The sequence below is a fragment of the Lottia gigantea genome, assembly GCF_000327385.1.
Source record: "Lottia gigantea unplaced genomic scaffold LOTGIsca_33, whole genome shotgun sequence".
Lineage (NCBI taxonomy): Eukaryota > Metazoa > Mollusca > Gastropoda > Lottiidae > Lottia > Lottia gigantea.
In genome coordinates this window covers 2599602-2618441 of record NW_008709110.1, presented here as the reverse complement: position 1 = coordinate 2618441, position 18840 = coordinate 2599602, and the positions used below count along the sequence as shown (strand labels likewise).

Sequence of the window (18840 nt, the reverse complement as noted above, 5' to 3'; positions counted from 1 at the left end):
ACATTAAAAACACATTGATAAACACATATCAAAGACCAAGTGAGAGATAGGACTGATTTTATTTTTGAAATTTATCTTATAAACTGGTGTTGTGATTTGATAATGTGATGTGGTTTTGAAGATCTGTTACACCTTGCTGTGAATATGATGATAAATAGTTAATGAAATATGGGTTGAGCTCACATTTATGATGTTCTCAAGCTTATGATTAAATTTGGAAAAAGAAAACTATTGATATATGTATCATTGGGAGACTATGAAATATAATATTTTTACTGGAGATCATTTGTTGATATGCTATTGACAACGATAAGCTTTTTATAATAAAGAAATAAAGTAGTGATTTTGTGATATACTGTCTGTAATAGATATATAATATAATTGTTATTTTATGAAGCCATGTGGCTAGGTTAGATATAGCTTCATGGTGTGAAGGAAGTGAAAATTGCTCATTACTAATATGTGATGAATTAAAAGTAGGCTATACCTGTTGATTTCAAGTGATTTATGTGTATTTCTGTTTAAACATTTTACTTAGTTGATAGCTTGATCTTCTCAACAGAACAGTACCTGTATATAGCTTTAACTGTTTTCAAGGAATTTATTTCAAGTGCCTAATCTTGGAGTGGAATAAGATAGACAGAGGTTATTTAAAATCTATGCAAGACTGTAAATTTGGATTCTATGCAATTTAGATATTCTATATATATATAAATATAGTGAATAAACAACATTAGTTAAAGCAGCTAAGGATGTTTGTTGTTGTAACTTCTACTTGTCCTAATTCTTGCTACAAGCTTTCTATGCAGAAATTTGTATGTTTTGTGAATTAAGTTTCAACATTTTCACATCAAGGCACATGTTAACTGAAACACATCTTATCTATGCAAATTCATCGAACAGCGTGTTTTGAAACATCGTGTTTTGAAACATCAGAGAAATGGTTTCCAAGTTACACATGAAGAAGGACCACAGTCCTTACAGGGTTTACTTATCTGAACAATTACAAGATATGTGTGTATATTCACCTGGTAAAAACAAGAAAAAAATGGCAGTGAAGAAAGGCTGGGTGATAGGAAATAATCCCAGGAGGTTGATAAATTATGAATTTCATGATAATCAGTGCTGGGTATGTAACTACAATCTGTACAAATTATCCATTTTGTCTGTTTTCAATGTTGTCTGCAGATATTCCATTATACTGTGCTCATCATGTTTGGTTATATCAAACAAAAAGTGGTTGTGAGTTGTAATCTCACTCATGAATCCATTTAACTCAGCTGTATATGGGTTAACAAAACCATTCATTCTCAGGTTCGATCTGTAACACAAAATCAGGTTCTCAAGACCTATGAACTATGATGTTCTTATCCATAAATATCCCTGAACTATTCCGCAATACAATGTAGGTCTTTAGTCAGTCTGCTATAATAGAATAAGTTTGAAATTGTCCAAAGTTTCTCTGACATAGACAGTATGATAAAATATATAGACCGATCTAATAGAATAGTTAACAAGCAGAACGCTAGCCAGACATAGTCTTTTACTTTAATATACTCTTCATCATAATCATCCATCTTAATGACATTTAGATCAAAATAGACAAGATTATTTTCTTCTATACCAATATTATAGAACTATCAATTTCTTATATTGATTTACATCTTAAATTTCATCTTTTATTTCTTCAATGATCATATACCAGTTATAAATACTATTTTATTGGCTTCATTTCTTCTGTTTTTATAATTAGATTTCAAATAGATAAATGTTCAGTATGTAGTATGTTTATGTGGAATGCTGCAGACTCTCATGCCACAAGGCTTAATTTGATCATGCATCAGTTAAAATGATCTACATGTACTCAGGAAATTGGAAAATGCATTTTCTAAACTTGTTATAGTTTTTGATGGAAAACAACTTGAAAAGAGACATTAGAAATAGATTGGATTTACTAGGAAAATATTTCATATCTATATTGATATAAGATTTATCATCTATGACTTCATTTAACATCTGTTAACAAAAAAATAGTTTCTAGTTCACTAGAAATGAAATACCTGTTTCAGCTAATAAGGACAGGTGATGCCTAACTAATTCACTAGAAGTACAATACTGAAACTTTTTATATCACCCCCCTCCCCCTCCACCTTTCATGTCATATATAGGTATGACTTTTGAGCAAGATATGTTTATATGGACCAGAATCAGTCAGTTCCTCAAAATAAATTATTCTAAATAAATTGTCTCTGGGGAGTTAATAAAACTACATAAAGAGTATCAGATGTGTAATGAAGCTTTATCCAAGTCGTCTTGCTATGGATGCGTGTTATAGTATTGTGGTGGTCCCTCAGAGAAGTTTTGGGTTGAGAATGTCTACAAAATATCAGCTTATTGATGTATTATAAAATTAATATACAAAAAGATTGTTATTAGCTATCTTGACTCTTCTATAGCCAAATTGAACAAGTTGCTGTGATCATTATTTTGTGTCTGGTGCTGTCATCACTACTTTCTTAATCCTATTGTAATGCATTATCCAGTTCACCAGAAAACGTGATGTTGAGTCCTTTAAGCTAGAATTCACCACTTGTACTGTATGGTTAAAGCTATTACCTCAGATTTGGTCTTGGAATTATTGATGGTTTCAACACCTGGTTTATTTCAAGTCTTTTAGATAAAAATTCTTAAGTTTAAGAGAGAAAACAGAAAGTGATAGTTAAATATATTAAATTACAAGCATTGATGAAGGTCAACCTACTGTCACAATAATTCTCAAATTTTTACCTTTTTATTGTCGCCATCTTTGTTAAGATTTCACAGTACTTACAGAGGTTTTGGTTTGAATTCTATAGAATTGGAATTGGTATCTTTATGTTTATAGAATATAGGATTCAATTCATAACATAACTTTCCACAAAGTCTCAATCATTATAGGGTCTTGTTGATGATTGCAACATGATACAAAACTAGTACTCTCCCTCCATCAATGAAATCTTTCCTACACCAATGGAAGCACCGCACCACACAAATGGGGGTTGTCTTCCCTTGTCAGTAAAATTGAGCAACATTACTTCCTGGGACATCAAAAACAAGCCTAACCCAGATATGGAATCAAATTTGCTACCTTTCTTTCTAAAAAAAAAAGGAAGATTAATTGCCATAACAACCCTAAAAGTAAAATTTAGCTACCTTATTAGCTAATATAAAAGGGTATTGCTTTATATTTGACTTTAGTCAGTTATATTTAAGTTTTCTATCAGCCTTTCTAAGAGCTTAGGATTAAAGAAATTCATACGACACTAGACTATTGATTTTGTTCATTTATTCAATGTCAAGTTATTCTTTCTGCTGCACAAATTCCCTGTCAATCTTAAAGTATTGTGAGCAAAATTCTTGAAAGGCTTTGTACCACACAACAAAATGGAATAATTTTGTCTGCTGTATAAGAACCTTTATTAACATATCAATAGATGAAGATATTTGTATATATTTATGTGCAGTATACATAATATACTGGATACTTGCAATATAACCTAACATTCAATGTTAGTCATACATTCATATTTGTCCAGATGTTAATATACATTATGCTAATTTGCACAATTTGATTGATTGTAACCTGTTATCATACATGTACAATGAACATCATATATTTCAATGAGGTTCATTTATGGACTTCTAACAAGGTTTTAGCACAATTTGACATCGATAAATTAAGGAAGCTAATGTTTCTTAATATTGTTTTTAAATTTAGATTCTTAAGAAATTTTCTCTGATTTCTGACTTTACACATAAATTTTGTCTAAAAAAGCCCCCCAAAAATTGTGTACTAGTTTGAAGGTTGTAAAGAAAATGTAAAGTCTTTTTACAATTCTGTCTGGAGTCTTATAACTAGAAACATAAAAACCAGTGTGAGTTTCATTATAGGAAATTTAACATTGACTAGATTTAAAATTCACAATGTGAATTACTGGAAGATTTATTCTTCCAATGATCTTCTCTACTAGGTTATCCAGACCTTTCCTAGCTGTCAAACAACTTACAGACGACCACAACCAATAGAACACCATACCCAATCAAATTACACCTCAGTCTGAACTAGATTTTTACATTTGGTTGACATTACAATTCAAGTCCACAAATTAGAATAACAGACAAATTGAAATCAAACACGTTTTATTACTTTTAAAACTAGAAAATAAAATAGACTAGAATTCTCAATCTACAATTCTTCTATTACTCCAAGATGCTTTACAAGGTATTCTTAGACTTTCAATGAGTTAGGACAAAGTTATTCTTTCATCAACATGACACCATCATCATAGTTTGTCCATGATCATGAATAACTAGAGTGGCCAGAATTCATGTTCTCTTGAAATTAAAAACAATTTGAAGAGCTAATTAATATATAGAATAGAAAACAATAAAAGTAGGAGTAGGATTAGTACATATATTAAAGAATTTGATTCCATGTCTCTCACAGAATTGTGATAGGAAATGTACCTCTAAAAGACAATACCTAACCTTACCATGAATACTATCTGAAAAAAAAAAATTACTATCAAAATGGTAATTCAAAAGTGTTTAAATCAAAATACATACCAGACTCAATGTTTACAACAAAAGTGTACCTGAAAGGACAATTTATTTAATATTTGACCATTAACACTCCAATCAAAATGGCATTTCAATAGTAAGCCTACATGTATATTGGTAACACTAAAACTAAAAACATATACTCTAGATATTTGGTAAAAAATAATGACTAGAACAGACCTCCCAGCAATTGATTAAATGAATAAAGAGGCAACAAGAAGATAAACAAGTCTTAATTATTCATTGAATGTGGGTAATTTGGATGAATGGTGATATTTATCTTGCAGATTTATTGTAACATTTACTCTCTTCAAATCAAACATGACAAGTAAAACCTCTCCAATGTTAATTTCACAAATTACCATCATTTGATTTTCTGCTTAAAGATCATTGGTTAATCAGCTTACTATCGGAAAGTGCTTGCTTCAATTCTTTTGATATGCTATTATAATAATGAAATTGACGAGCTAACAAAATTTATCTTGTTGACAATTATCATAGTTAATTCTCTCTTATAGATAACTAGCTTCTTCATCAAAACGATCTATGATAGTTGAACCAATCTTTTTATGATGCCTGATGTAAAAATACAAGTATTGATATAAAGAAAGTTTGAATTAGAAAAAGATTGAATAGAATGACTTCTATCATTTAAAGAAGATATTTGTGAAGATTGGTGATCTAATATCACTATCCTTTAGGGATATTTGACTTTTTATATTTGGAATATTAAAGATGGGTTCCCTTATTTTCATTTATGAAAATGAAAATACTAATACTTATATGAATAGAAAGTAGAGGTGTTCTAATGGCTTGGAAAAATACCAGTTTGTCTCACATGTCCATAATTAATTCATATTAGAAGAGAATTCAAATGAGTGACTGATCAAGAAAGGTCAAAAAGTCTTTTTTTGTTTATCCAGACTGTACATACATAGACATTTATGATTGGTTAAAACTTTTAATTATATGCAATATAACAAATGATATTATGAAGAATACATGATAATTCATTAAAAACAAATTGTTTGCATTAAAAAATAAGAAACTCATCTTTAAAGAGTTAAAGTCATATAGAAACACTCTGATAGCTGCAAATCAAATTATTTTATTTAAGAACTTCTTGCTTACATGGGCATGTAATATTTGTTTTTCTGAAAGATCTATTGTAAATTATTCTTTGCTTAATTCATAGAAACTTCGAAGACCCTAATCAAGCATTTAGTAAAAAGTTCAATCATCATTTAACAACAAACAGAAAACAAATAAATTCTTCTGCAACACTTTTTTGTCTTCATATATATTCCACCATATTGAAATTTAATTTGATCTCAAAAACTGAGTAAATTTGATTTCTGGTTTTCATTTGTGTTCTCTTTTGTATGAGTTCTAGTACAGAAAGGTCTGTGAAGGCAATATGTTTCATGTCAAAGATGGAGTACATCAGCATGAAACTATGAAAAGTCCTCTTAATATTTTTATTTCATATTTCTATCATCCACAAGGAATATTATTTTACATCGACTCACAACTAGGGTTGATATTTTTGCCACTGATCTATAAATGTCCCCAGCTTTGTTAACTCTCTGAAATTGAAGTCTTTCAAAAAGACCACTGTGGTTTCTTGATATGGCTCAAGTTGACATGACTGTGATTAAACCTACTGTTCATGCACATCTGTAAAATTGATAATGAGTTAGTTGAAGGTTAACTTATTTGTACTGTCCATTTGATAAAGGCCTTAGACATATAAGTTTGAAAGTGTCTTTCATAGCACTTAGCTATCAGTGCTTGTATATCCTAATATAAGTTTTAAAGTTATATAAGAAAAACAATCTAAATAAAATGCATAGACTATCATACAAAGCTGAAATGCCTTTATCAATCAAGCAATATAATGTCTGCATTAGAAATAATTCTCACATAGTCTAGCACCATTTTGTAAGATTGACTAAACTCTGGTAAATGTGCTACGTTTTAAAATCCTATAAATTATATAATTTAGTAATTATAACCTAATTATGATAATGATTATTTATGAACAATTATTATTAATTTAGATTGATGACTCGATAATAAAATGTTATATATTGTAGACAGATTCACAAATCTGCATTCAGTTTTGAAAAGATGCTACATTATCTCACCATATCAATATAAAATAACCCAAGACAAACTGTCAATTTAAAACTATTTTATGAAAGTGAACAACTGAATGGACGGCTGAGATTACCATCAGAAACTGAAAGTTGCTTTAAATTTAATCTTATTTTCATATTTCAATATGCACTTAAAAGATGAGATAAGTTAAGATGCATGAATAAATAGCAAGTGCAAGATATTACATGCTAAAACTGAAGCTTGATCAATGGACAGTCATTCAGCAGTCATCTAATACCTTGACATCATTACACACTTTTCTTATGTACCTTGCTGGTAAATGCAGTGATTTGATTGGATTGGACGATAAAATAATATAATATATCCGTAGGGTCAATTATGTGATACGTTACAGCGATGATGTATATCAGACGTTCTTTTTGGGAGAGAAATAAATTTTTTGGGATTGCCCCCCTGTAGGCCCTTTAGATTGCTTTTATCAACTGGGTTTTGGAAATTTAAAATTTGTAAAGAAAAACAGTCAGGAATTGATAGAAGTAGTACTGGATGAAATGTCAAAGTTGTAGCGTGACAGAATTATCAGGAGAGTTGAAATCAATGAGTTTATTTTGATTATTTGAATTAAAATAATGACCATTGTACAAAGTTGAGAGGAATAAAGTGAACTATTGTATTGTAGGTTATTTACCATTGAGACTAATTCTAGAGTAATTTATCTTCTATCTACTGTCTTTTGAAGTTAATTAGATTCTCTAGTGGTAAATTATATTACCTTGTCTTATTTGTTTACAGTTGCCTTTGACCTTGAATTTCTGTTGATTTTCTCACTTTATTTTGATGGTGTTAGGTGCCAGCCTTCAGGAACTGTGGGTACAAACAGACAGAGTGTCAGGGGTTCAATTCCCATTACAGAACAGATATAGAAGCATCAAGTATTCTCCCCATATAATAATTTGGAAAAATTTTATTGATTTGGTGCATTCATACACTTATTTTAGGACAAAAAAGTATAAAAAATCATATTTTGACATTTCCTAGAAATGATGTGGGGTATAAAATTTTTGCTTGGGGAGTTTATGCTATGTATGTGTATCTATGGAACTCTATTTTTCTAATAGTGTCTTTTGTCACCCAATGTTAAAAAACCATGGCACTGCATGTGAAGTAAAAGGCTTCAGGAATTGCTAGTAAACTGTTCAGGAAAAGCTTGATGTCCTGATTACACAAGCTAAAGTGTTATGCCAAGTAATTCTAGAATTATTAATTATGTTTGGAAAATAGTATATAATTTTACTGAAGAATGATTTTAAATTTACCAATGAAAGTGTGACATTAGAATTTACCTGTCAAGCATCTAGATATTGCGTCAGTTATAAAATATTAAAAGGTTTGATATTTGTGTAACAATTCGTCCATTTGACATTTATTTTTGTATTTGAAATATAATTTTAAAAGTTGTGTTTTAATATTTCTGAATTATACATGATGTTTCTAAGTGATATTTCAAGATTGTATATTATTGGTGAAACTTGACATATAACTTTATCAATGATAAAGTTAAACAATGAACATCAACAGAAATGTGTTGTTGTATACTGTCAGGAGTTATTTCCCATGTATCAGGAATTAGTCTTGAATATGAGTAATGGCCAATATGTAGCACATAGATTGCTGATGTCTGTCTGTCTTAGAGAGAAGCCAAGCAAGTAATAAATACTTATAGCAATTATTTAATGATGATAATGTTTCATTGATTGGAGCAAAAATAATATACTGAAGTTGTGTTCCCTCTTATATTAATGTTCATCAATTCTGGTATGGCTAGTTTTACTTCCATGTGTCATACATTTTTGAACTTGTAAGCTTACACACAATGAACAAATTGCAATGAGAGTCTAGAAGGAAACAATAAAATATTCTTTAGAAAGTTAGATATTCATCAAATATACAACACATGCTTGTGCATAGATTAAGGAACAATTTTCAAAATTAGGAGGAAAGATGATTAGGTTCATTATAAGCTTAAATGATTTTATAGAAACATTAGATATAATTATATTGATATATATCTTACAGACATGTAAAAGGCAAGTCATATGATGGAAATCATCAATAATACATCAAAAATTATGTCTTTAATATTTCCCACTAAAGGTTTTCTTCTGGAACACGAGATCTGATCTCATCAAGCCTTTGTTAAGTGAGCTATTGATAGACTATAGCAATTATAGTATAGTATCAAACTAGTTTTATTAATGTCAAAGGTCATCATATTGCCAGGGAATCCAATAAGTAATCAATATAAATGTGTGATAATTGTAGTTGTAGATTCCATCTGTAAATATTCACCAGCATACTGTTTCCAGTTTAACAAAATAAAACTCTTTTATCCTTGTCTACTGTGTAACCTTGTAGGTTAAACCATGTCTAGGACAACATCACTGTCTTCTTCAGAGCTCATTATCACCAGTAAGGAGTCAAATTAAAGCCGAATCAATCTCTTTTGTTTCTTGGTCATCAATTTGATACTGGCTACATTCACTGACCATTCAGGGACCATTTAAAATGTATCATTAATTTGTTCAAGGGACAGATATGCAGTTTTTTTGACCAATCATACTTTAGTCTCAGAAAATTGGAATTTTTTAGCTTAGCCAATCAGTTATAATGTTCACAACCTTCGAAGTGTGTTCAGAATTATCTGCGTTTGAATGTTTATATCATAACTCGTCAATTTAAGATACTCTGTGATATAAAGAAAAGACACATATAGTGATAGTGAGTAAAATTCCTAGATGGAAGAATTTTTAAAGCAATTTTCTGATTTTCTTATGTGTCTAGTACTTCTGACGACTTTTTACATATATTTAAGACTAAAATCAACCCCCGAAAATGGCGCACATGTCCCTTTAAGGTTATTTACACATTTCTCAATTTAAGACTCAATTCCTAGAATGAATGGTCTGTAAGAATTAGGGACATAACTAGCCAATTAAGTGTCAGAAAAGATACCGTTCAGCCTGTTTTTTTGTATTAAGCTCAGTGACAGTCTTAGATAGACACTCTCAACCAGTTTCAGACCCTGTCCACATCAGAACCTTGAACATGGTCTAATTGTATGAGTTGATTAGCCCTGTGTCAGCTTTCAACCATACAACCAAGAAAATTAGTCAAAATTATCTGATATGCTGGCATCAGTTTACAACTGATTTACCTCTTGATATATTACTTAAAGTTTTGTCAATTTCATCTGTTACATTTTCTATCTTTTTTGGGTAGTACATTTTTGCAGCAGCTTCATCAAATTTTTTCTTTCATTATTTATTTCTTGAAGTAATTGTGATCAGAGGTATTTATTTGCAAATTTTGTTCATCATTAGAAGCAAATTTATGGACTATATTGCTACTATTCTCATTTGAAGCAAACTCCAAATCAATATCCAATTAAAGATCTGTTTTTTCAAGCTTTCTTCCACTTCTTCTAAGAACACACAGGAAACAATAAACTTGAATGTCAGACATTTTGTGTAAATAGTTGGATTTTATTTGTTCAGGTTATTAATGAGAAATACAAGAAAAGATGTAAATTTAGAGTTTCTCTGTTTACCTTTTGTGGAAGAGTTCTTTAATGTCCTGGCTGATTATTAACACATTTTTGTGCCTTTTGTATGGTATTACTACTTATAATGATTGAATCTCTACAAAATGTCTTGATGTTGACTTGTTTGAATGTGATGCGCTGTTTGCCTTGAACTTTTTGGGAGACCTTTGGTATCATTTGTTGTTTTTGGTTGGCTTGATAAGGTTGGCATCACCATAATAGATCCTGCTGATCTTTGATATAGTTTTAGTGGCTTTTGCTTGACTTGAATCTATGAAAAGATTTTTGCTTCTGATGAGTTAGTTAATAAGTTGCAAGAAGATTTGGTTGATTTGAACATAAGTTGCAAGAAGATTTGGTTGATTTGAACATGTTGAAATAACAGAAGAGGAATAATTTGTAAGAAATTGTGTGGCCACTTATATAATTTAGGTGAAAGAAAAATTCTCACTAGTATTTGGTTTACTTTAATATAAACTTACATCTTTCATGTCATTGTTCTTAGTTTATATCATGCTATATATATATACAGTTGAATTATTTTCCAATTGTAAAAAAATTGCAATCTTAATTACAAAACTATATCTTTGTTTTATCTGGGATATGCAAATTTATGAAATTCCAACATTTAGAACTTCAAATGACTGAAAAATTCATAGAATTTTATTGATTAGATCATGTTGGAACCTAGAATCAGACATCATGATAGACTTATTCATCAAGACTTGTTTATGCTGACTTTATTATGGATGTTTAAGTCTGGATGAAATGAAGCAAATGGTTTTGATCATTAGGTTACAAAAAACAGTCTTTCTATTTCTATTGATTTCAGATATTTTGTTAAATTGGCTTTGATAAAGTCTTCAAGCTCTTGTGTCTATAATATACTTTTGGAAAAAAAAAAACATGGAATACAACAACAAATACGCTGGTCAAAACAATTTTGAAAAATAAACACAAATTCTATATAAACCAAGTAAAAATATTATTATTTTTTGGTTTAATTCAGTCTCAGAACCTAGATAATATCCTGCATGAACTACAATTGAATGTACATCCAACTAATAAAATGGGATACATGAAATTTCTAAATGAAAATTTTCCAAAGGCCCAGTTAATGAAAATTCTGTAGAAGGAAAAATTATTTTGTGGCTGAAAACACATTACCGGTAGTTTATTTTCATGACCTCACTATGTAATATATATATATATATATAACAGATGCTTTAGAAAGATATAGTATCATGTTGGAATGGCATATTTAGCAGTATTATATTACAGTTCTACAAGATTAAGTGGTGTGGCATTCGATTTTATGCAAATTTGGCTAAGAGATCTGCTATGTAAATTAGTTTGGGGTATTCAATATGAAATATTTTCTATTCAGTACAAAGAGAAATATCATGTTAAGAGTGCTAGTTAGTTATTCTACTTGTCACAAACTAACATTATCTAAGATAATGATTGTGTTATAGAATACTGATGTGTGGTCAGGAAAGGCTAATTGATCAATTTGATACCATTTACTAGTCCTCATAGAATACATTTCAGTTATCTCTTCTGTATTCCAATAGCATAAAGCAAGGATAAAACTAGTAAGCTAATGTCAGACCTACTGTTATCCAAATGATTGCCTGTCACAGTTATCTTGAATTAGGAAGAAAACGCAATATCTTTCTAAAAAATCAAGGAATGCTTTTAAGACATTTTTATCTGAAGATATTATTTTATTTACAAGTTTGTGTGTCCAAAAATGAGATTTCTACATTCTGTCTGTCAATTCAGTCATGATTTTTTGAGAGATGTAACGTTGCAGATATGTTATATAAATGTTTACAAGAATCAGAAACATTGAGGTGTGTTATTAGGAATTTATCAGTATTAATAATCTAGATAGATTTCAAAGAAACTGTTTAAAAGAATAAGAATAATACTCAGTAAGAATGTTAACTAGTATTTATAATCAGGATAGTTCTCAGGTTGAATGTTTAACTAGTATTTATAATCAGGATAGTTCTCAGGTTGAATGTTTACAAGTATTTATAATCAGGATAGTTCTCAGGTAGAATGTTTAAAAGTATTTATAATCAGGATAGTTCTCAGGTTGAATGTTTACAAGTATTTATAATCAGGATAGTTCTCAGGTAGAATGTTTAAAAGTCTTTATAATCAGGATAGTTCTCAGGTAGAATGTTAACTAGTATTTATAATCAGAATGTTCTCAGGTAGAATGTTTACAAGTATTTATAATCAGAATAGTTCTCAGGTAGAATGTTTACAAGTATTTATAATCAGGATAGTTCTCAGGTAGAGAATATTAAAGGGAGGTTATTCAAGGAGGTCATTGCAGATAAAACCAACATAATGCATGGAGAAGTAAAGGAAACAATGTTATTGATGTCATAAACAATGCAAAACATTCAAATATGAGTAGAGGCAATGTGAAAAATACTAAATGTGTCAATATTTCCAGCTGTCTGACCCATTTTCAAAACCTCTCCCTTGTTTCTGGAAAGCGAAATCGGTTTGTTTATCTTCCCTAAGATGCCACAATGCATCGAGCATTATCTCCGGAAGTAATCGGAACTCCAAAGTGGCTTATTATTTTCACAATAGTCTTCAAAGAGAATATTTAAAGAAGGTTTCTTTAAACACGCATAGTTATTAGGGAAAATGTTACAAGTATCTGGAGTATATTATATATACATATTATATGCTGTGTTTCGTATCTTTATTAAGAATACTGTCGAACATGCTACATAATATTCATGTTTCATACTATTGATGTTATTTTATGAACGTCAATGATTTTATGAGTAGAAATACTCATTAGAAATTTTATTCTGCTATTAAATTTATGTTTGGTAATATTATATTGGTAATTTCACTGCAGATGTTCAAGTTTTATCTTTAAATGTTATTCCTTTGGTATGACTCATTATTTCATTGAATTGAGAAAAGCAAGATAATATAGTTTGATAGTGATCATTGGCCAGGGATGGTGAATATATGTTAGGGATTTACAACGCAGTGCATTACATCCAATAAGTTGCTATGGATTTTGATGGGTCATGGATTTTGATACTTTATTACATCATTCATAATATTAATGCTACTGATATGACCCAGTGTTAATTTATTCAATATATCAGATACAGAAAGTTTGAATTGGTGTAAATTATTTGAGTTAATCTCTAACCAAATCTACAAAATCATTAATCGACTTGTCGTGATGTCGATGTTCAATAAAATACTCTCCAAACCAATGACAGATAATGTCAACAGTCTAAAGTGAAATGTTCGTTTAGCCAGTGAAATCTGTTGATGCCAAGTGTTAGAAAAGCTGAAAGCCAATAAATATCTATGTCTTCAATTTGAATTTGTTTTATTATCCAAGTAATGTCTGTGGGAACTCGTGTGAAAGCCATAAAAGTTAATTCTTTGAAGAAAATGACTAACTGTTGAATAGAAAAGATTGACTTTAATGCAGTATGTGAAGCAGATGAAAGAATTTTTCCACCTGATTTTGGAATATTTCTCTTAATGACATGGTCCTTTTTCAGTGTTTCTGTTTGACTCTAGAAAAACTATATAATAAAATTACATCAGCCTATAATTGTTTGAAATCTGTGGATTTGTGTTATTGTTATCAAAGTGTTGTGAAAAGTGAGTCTTGTGATCGGAACTTATATGGTACTAGAATGAGTTCCAATCCAGTTGATCACTATCTCAATGGAAGGCATGAGCGTACTATGGTACGTCTATGTGCCTTATTATGGATATTAAAATTACAAGAACAGAGGTTAAAACAGTGTGATCATGTGACAGATGTTTCAAGGTGCCACAATAACAAGGTCTGAATCTAAATGTATGTTTTTTGTTAGAATTCGTAGATTAGCTCATCTTGATGTAGTAATCTACAATAAATAACTTTTTTTGCTTTAGTTTTAAAACGAGTCTTTTTTATTGTTTGCACAGCATAATAATTTCTCCCTTAAAACACTGTGAGTGAAATAACATAAAACGTCATAATATATACTCCAAGTCCCTGAACTTGGTAATATTACTTAGGTTTGAATGTTAACGTTATGTGACATCACTTGCAAAAGGCCACTTGGGTATCATATCATAATTATGTTGCCAGTAGACTGATTGCCATTGTATTGAAAGGATTAAAAGAAGTAATAGCTCTGACATATATTGGACAAGTGACTGTATGTGCAGAGAATTTTCAGCTTAAGTCCGGCACACACATGAGTCAACAGCTCAGCCATTTGTCTCGCTTGTCGGTTGGGTAAGCCATATGGTTTCACCACAGCTGGTGCAACTTTGGCTCAGCAATTGGATCAACAGAACAGGTCACGTGACTTGTAATGTGACTGAAAGCACTTCCAAATTTTGGACAGTGAACAAGCGAAAGATAATGTTAAAACTATTATATGCTTACTTCTTATCTTGCTGTTGAGACGTTGGCGTCAACAATGAACAATTTGTCCAAATACCTGGGTAAGAAATCGGATCCAGATCAGACAGAATTTCTTCTGACGCCATTTCGAACAACTGTGATAAATATCACATGCCAGCTTTCCGTTGAGAGAATGGTGGCTGAGCTATCGTCTCACATCAAGCACACACCTTGAGGCAAACGTGATTTGTGCCATAGATTTCTGACGCACTGTCTTGCGATGCAAACGAGGCAGCAAAATTTACCCGCTCTGGGTGAGATTTCAGTTAATCGTGACGGATGACTGAGCTATTGACTCGTGTGTGCTGGACTTTATTATATACTTATTATATGTTTTATAGTACATAACCCTTCAAAAATCTACATCAAGTGAAATGTTGTGTACTATAAAGTTGTGTTCTGTTATTTAATGTGATGGCTATTTATAACTGACATCATGTTGTGAAGGAAAATGGTGACTTCCATGCACTGATGTACAGTGATATAAATTTTGTACATGGAAAAACTAAGAGATAAACAACAAAAACATTCAGAATGATTTTATTTCATTTGACTTTTCATTTGATGTTTCCAAGAAACATCAACACTTTAAATAATTCTGATAATTTTATGCCGCAATCCAAAGTTTCATTGGATTACAATATATTTTTATAATTTTATAGCTGACTGTAATTAGTTAACTTGCCATTAGCTACTTCTACATTGTCCATTATTTTGTCTGGTCAAAATTTCTTAATATCAACACCATGATAATTATGGCTCTAATTATTATATTTGGTGGTAATGTGTTTTATAAATAAGCAACTGTAATACAATGGGACACATGTAAGCACACAAAAATAAAAATCTAGTCTTAAGAGGAAAAATAATTTAAATTCTGAAAGCTGATTGATCAATTATGCAGCAGTCAAAATTATAAAAACCCATAAAACCATTTCAAAAATTTGTATAGGACATTATTTTCTGTATAAGTAATATGACATCATTAATAATGATTGTACCAGATAATTTTGATTATGTTGACTTTTGAGACTGTGTGGTCATTACTGCCATTACCTCTTTTTTATCTTCTATTTTAATTATATAGCTCAAATTGAGATCTATCAGCTGTTAAAGAGGTCTTATTTAAATGACACCAAAGTTTTTTGTTTTATTTTTAATGTAGTCACTACAGTTAGGGTCATACGACAGTGCTCTTGAACATTCATCTCAATAACCTTGACCCTTGCTTTAACCAATCAGTTTTTGTCAATTTATGAACATCCAATTTAAGGGCGTGTGTTCTCATTTCAATTCCAATGGATTTGATAAATTAGTCTTATGCTTCTGGGAATACACCTTTGGTTCGCATCACAATATCCATGCTATGGAGAAGAAAGAAATTTGATTGAACTGAGGTTTTCACCCTTAAGCGCTTAAATATATAATCTTGAAATTGTATTGATTATTCACACAGTTATGAGAAAAAATACATGATGATTTGAAGTGGATATAACTTAAGAAGTATTCTAGAAACATAATCAATTAAAATACAGTTTATAATGCTATTCTAATTGTCAAACAATATTATAAAGAACTCTGAAGTAAGATTTATATCTGAATATTTACCCAAAATGTTTCATAGTTATTGCCTTTAAGACACAAATTTTTTGGGTTAATACAAAAAGTTTTTGGTCAGAGAATGATTTTGTGTTTCATTTTAAGTTTTATGCTAGAAGAAATTGAACTAGGAGATAACATTACAGAATCAAATACAATCTTGGTATGTTTTTATGTAAAATAGCTCCTGATTATTGCTACAATTGGAGAGTTTTATGAACCAAAATGAAAAGTAACCATGGTTACAAGAATTTCAACTAAAGATACACCATCAGACTTTTGAAATACTTGAATACATTTTCCAATCAGCGGATGTTCAAATGAAAGCAGTTATTTTCTCTTCATTGAGTAATCACAAAAACTGGTAAAATGTGTTAAATATTGTATTAAGTATATTAAAGGAATTTGAAAGTCTGATTTTTCTTATACATATGAGATTTTAGCTCCATCTTAAATTGAATACATTGTGAGTGAAATTTGAATTAAGATACATATAGACAGAAGAATTCTATATTCATTATAGCAAAATTGGCCTCATTTTACTGGTAGTGATAATTTGACATTTACAGATACATAGAAAGAAAACAACTAGTAGATTTTTTTTAAAAATATTCTTAGGATTATTTTTGAATTTCAAAGTAACGTTATTTTGTTGGTAGCTTAACAGAAAATAAATGTAAAGGAAATGCTATGATAATGTGCTTTTTCTCCATTATTTTATGACATTTGATTCCAAACCTCGGCCAAATTTTGTCATTTCAAATCATTGATGACGAAATTTACTGCAAAGTGAAGCCAATTTCCCTTTCTCTTTTAAATCTACAGCACAAAGTGCCTTGAAATCTGATTGAATCAGCACCTTTTCCATGTAAGAAATGCATCACAACAAGGTGGAAAACTAGATTCAAAACTCAAAAGATGTTATTTTCACCATTGTTGATCAAATCTCAAACTATCTAGATGAAAGAAACCATTTCTTTGTCAAATTTCCAAATATTTCTTCAAAATAATATAAATTTGGAACCAGTGATTGTATCTATCTGTAACAACTTTGTTTTTTTTACTGGTGTTAAGTATATTAAACTTTTAATGTGTATCTTAAAATCCCTGAATTCAAATGAATTATTCACTTGAACAATTGGCTGTTCGTATTATCTTGTTGATGAAATTGTGACTTCAAACTTCAACTCATCCTTCACTTCAGACAAAAACTTCCAATTCAATTTACAATACAAATACTCTTGAATTAAAAAATAAAAATTGTTATAAGAAATAAAACTTTAAAGATATTCAGACTAGGAGCATGACGCCCTCATCCTTGGCGTTGAAAATAAAGCTCATTTTTCACTACAAGTCAATCTGAAGTTAGCTAATTTTCATGTTTGAAAAGTTTTTTTTGTGTTGATATATTAGTTTGTTATCTCGTTTGGCAGATAATCAATAATAAACTTCGACTCAGAATATTTTCATGTAGATAAAATGGTGAAATTTAGCTGTAATATACAGTTTGTGAAAATAAATTGCTTTTGATTATTAGTCTCTTGGTTTTAAAATTGTCTGGGATGGAAATTCAAAATCAGATCAGACAAACATCAGTTTATTTTCTCAGTGTTTTGTTACCTCTTTTAAGTTTTTAATTAATTTGCAAATTTGGTTCCCCCTTCTGAGAAATTTTGTTTTCGGACAGCTTCCTTGTGTTTTGGTTATTTGTGACAAAAACAGGAGATATTTTCTGCTTGGGAATAGAATGTTCCATTCATGATAAGAAAATTTATGAAGCTATGACTAGTACAGAAAAGACTTGACCTGTGTCATTTCTTGACCACTAGCATTAGGTTTGGTTTTGGATCATTTTCTCTAAGGCTAGAACTAAACTCAGAATTAAGACTTGTAAGTCTAGGATAATTAGAGATGGACAAAGTTTTATATTATCTTCAAGTACTATCTTAAACAGTCTCTAGTAGAGGAGAGTTTATTTTACCATTTCCCTGTTCATTGGACCTGTTATTTAAATATTCTCTTCTGGAATGAGATTGCCCTCAAGACTCTAGATCAATTCATCCAATCAGCAATCAATGTGTTGTTCGTGACCAAGTCCATTACCGATTCTCATCTTGATACAAGTTGAGCTTACTGGTTTGTGATTGATGGGCAAGAACATATTGATGTTCATCGCAATAATAACATCTGAAAATCACTTGATTTTAAGCTGGAAGACATTTCATCTCTAGACTAGACAAAATCATTTGTAGACTTAGTCTCCATTGTCTAGTAATATATATTCTATTATTAATCCTTACAATTTTATAATTAGTATAAGCTTTGACTAATTTGGTAAAATTTATAGACCAGGGATTCTCAACTGCCAGTGCACGTGCCATGGCACCTTAGCAATTCCAAACAATGAAAGCTTATTTACTTGAGAATATTAAATTTTTGTCAACTCCCCCTATTT

General features: G+C 30.2%; 1 protein-coding gene across 1 annotated transcript in view; it reads left to right on the top strand.

Moving 5' to 3' along the window:
- Positions 1 to 12873: 12873 nt before the first annotated feature.
- The window catches only part of LOTGIDRAFT_232969 (hypothetical protein), a gene marked incomplete at both ends in the record, with an annotated part of 39555 nt that continues 33588 nt past the window's right edge, over positions 12874 to 18840 (top strand). Inside the window, 2 exons of the mRNA XM_009058339.1 lie at positions 12874 to 12897; positions 13885 to 14076. Coding sequence (XP_009056587.1) covers positions 12874 to 12897; positions 13885 to 14076 — 216 coding nt within the window. The remainder of the gene's footprint in view (positions 12898 to 13884; positions 14077 to 18840) is intronic.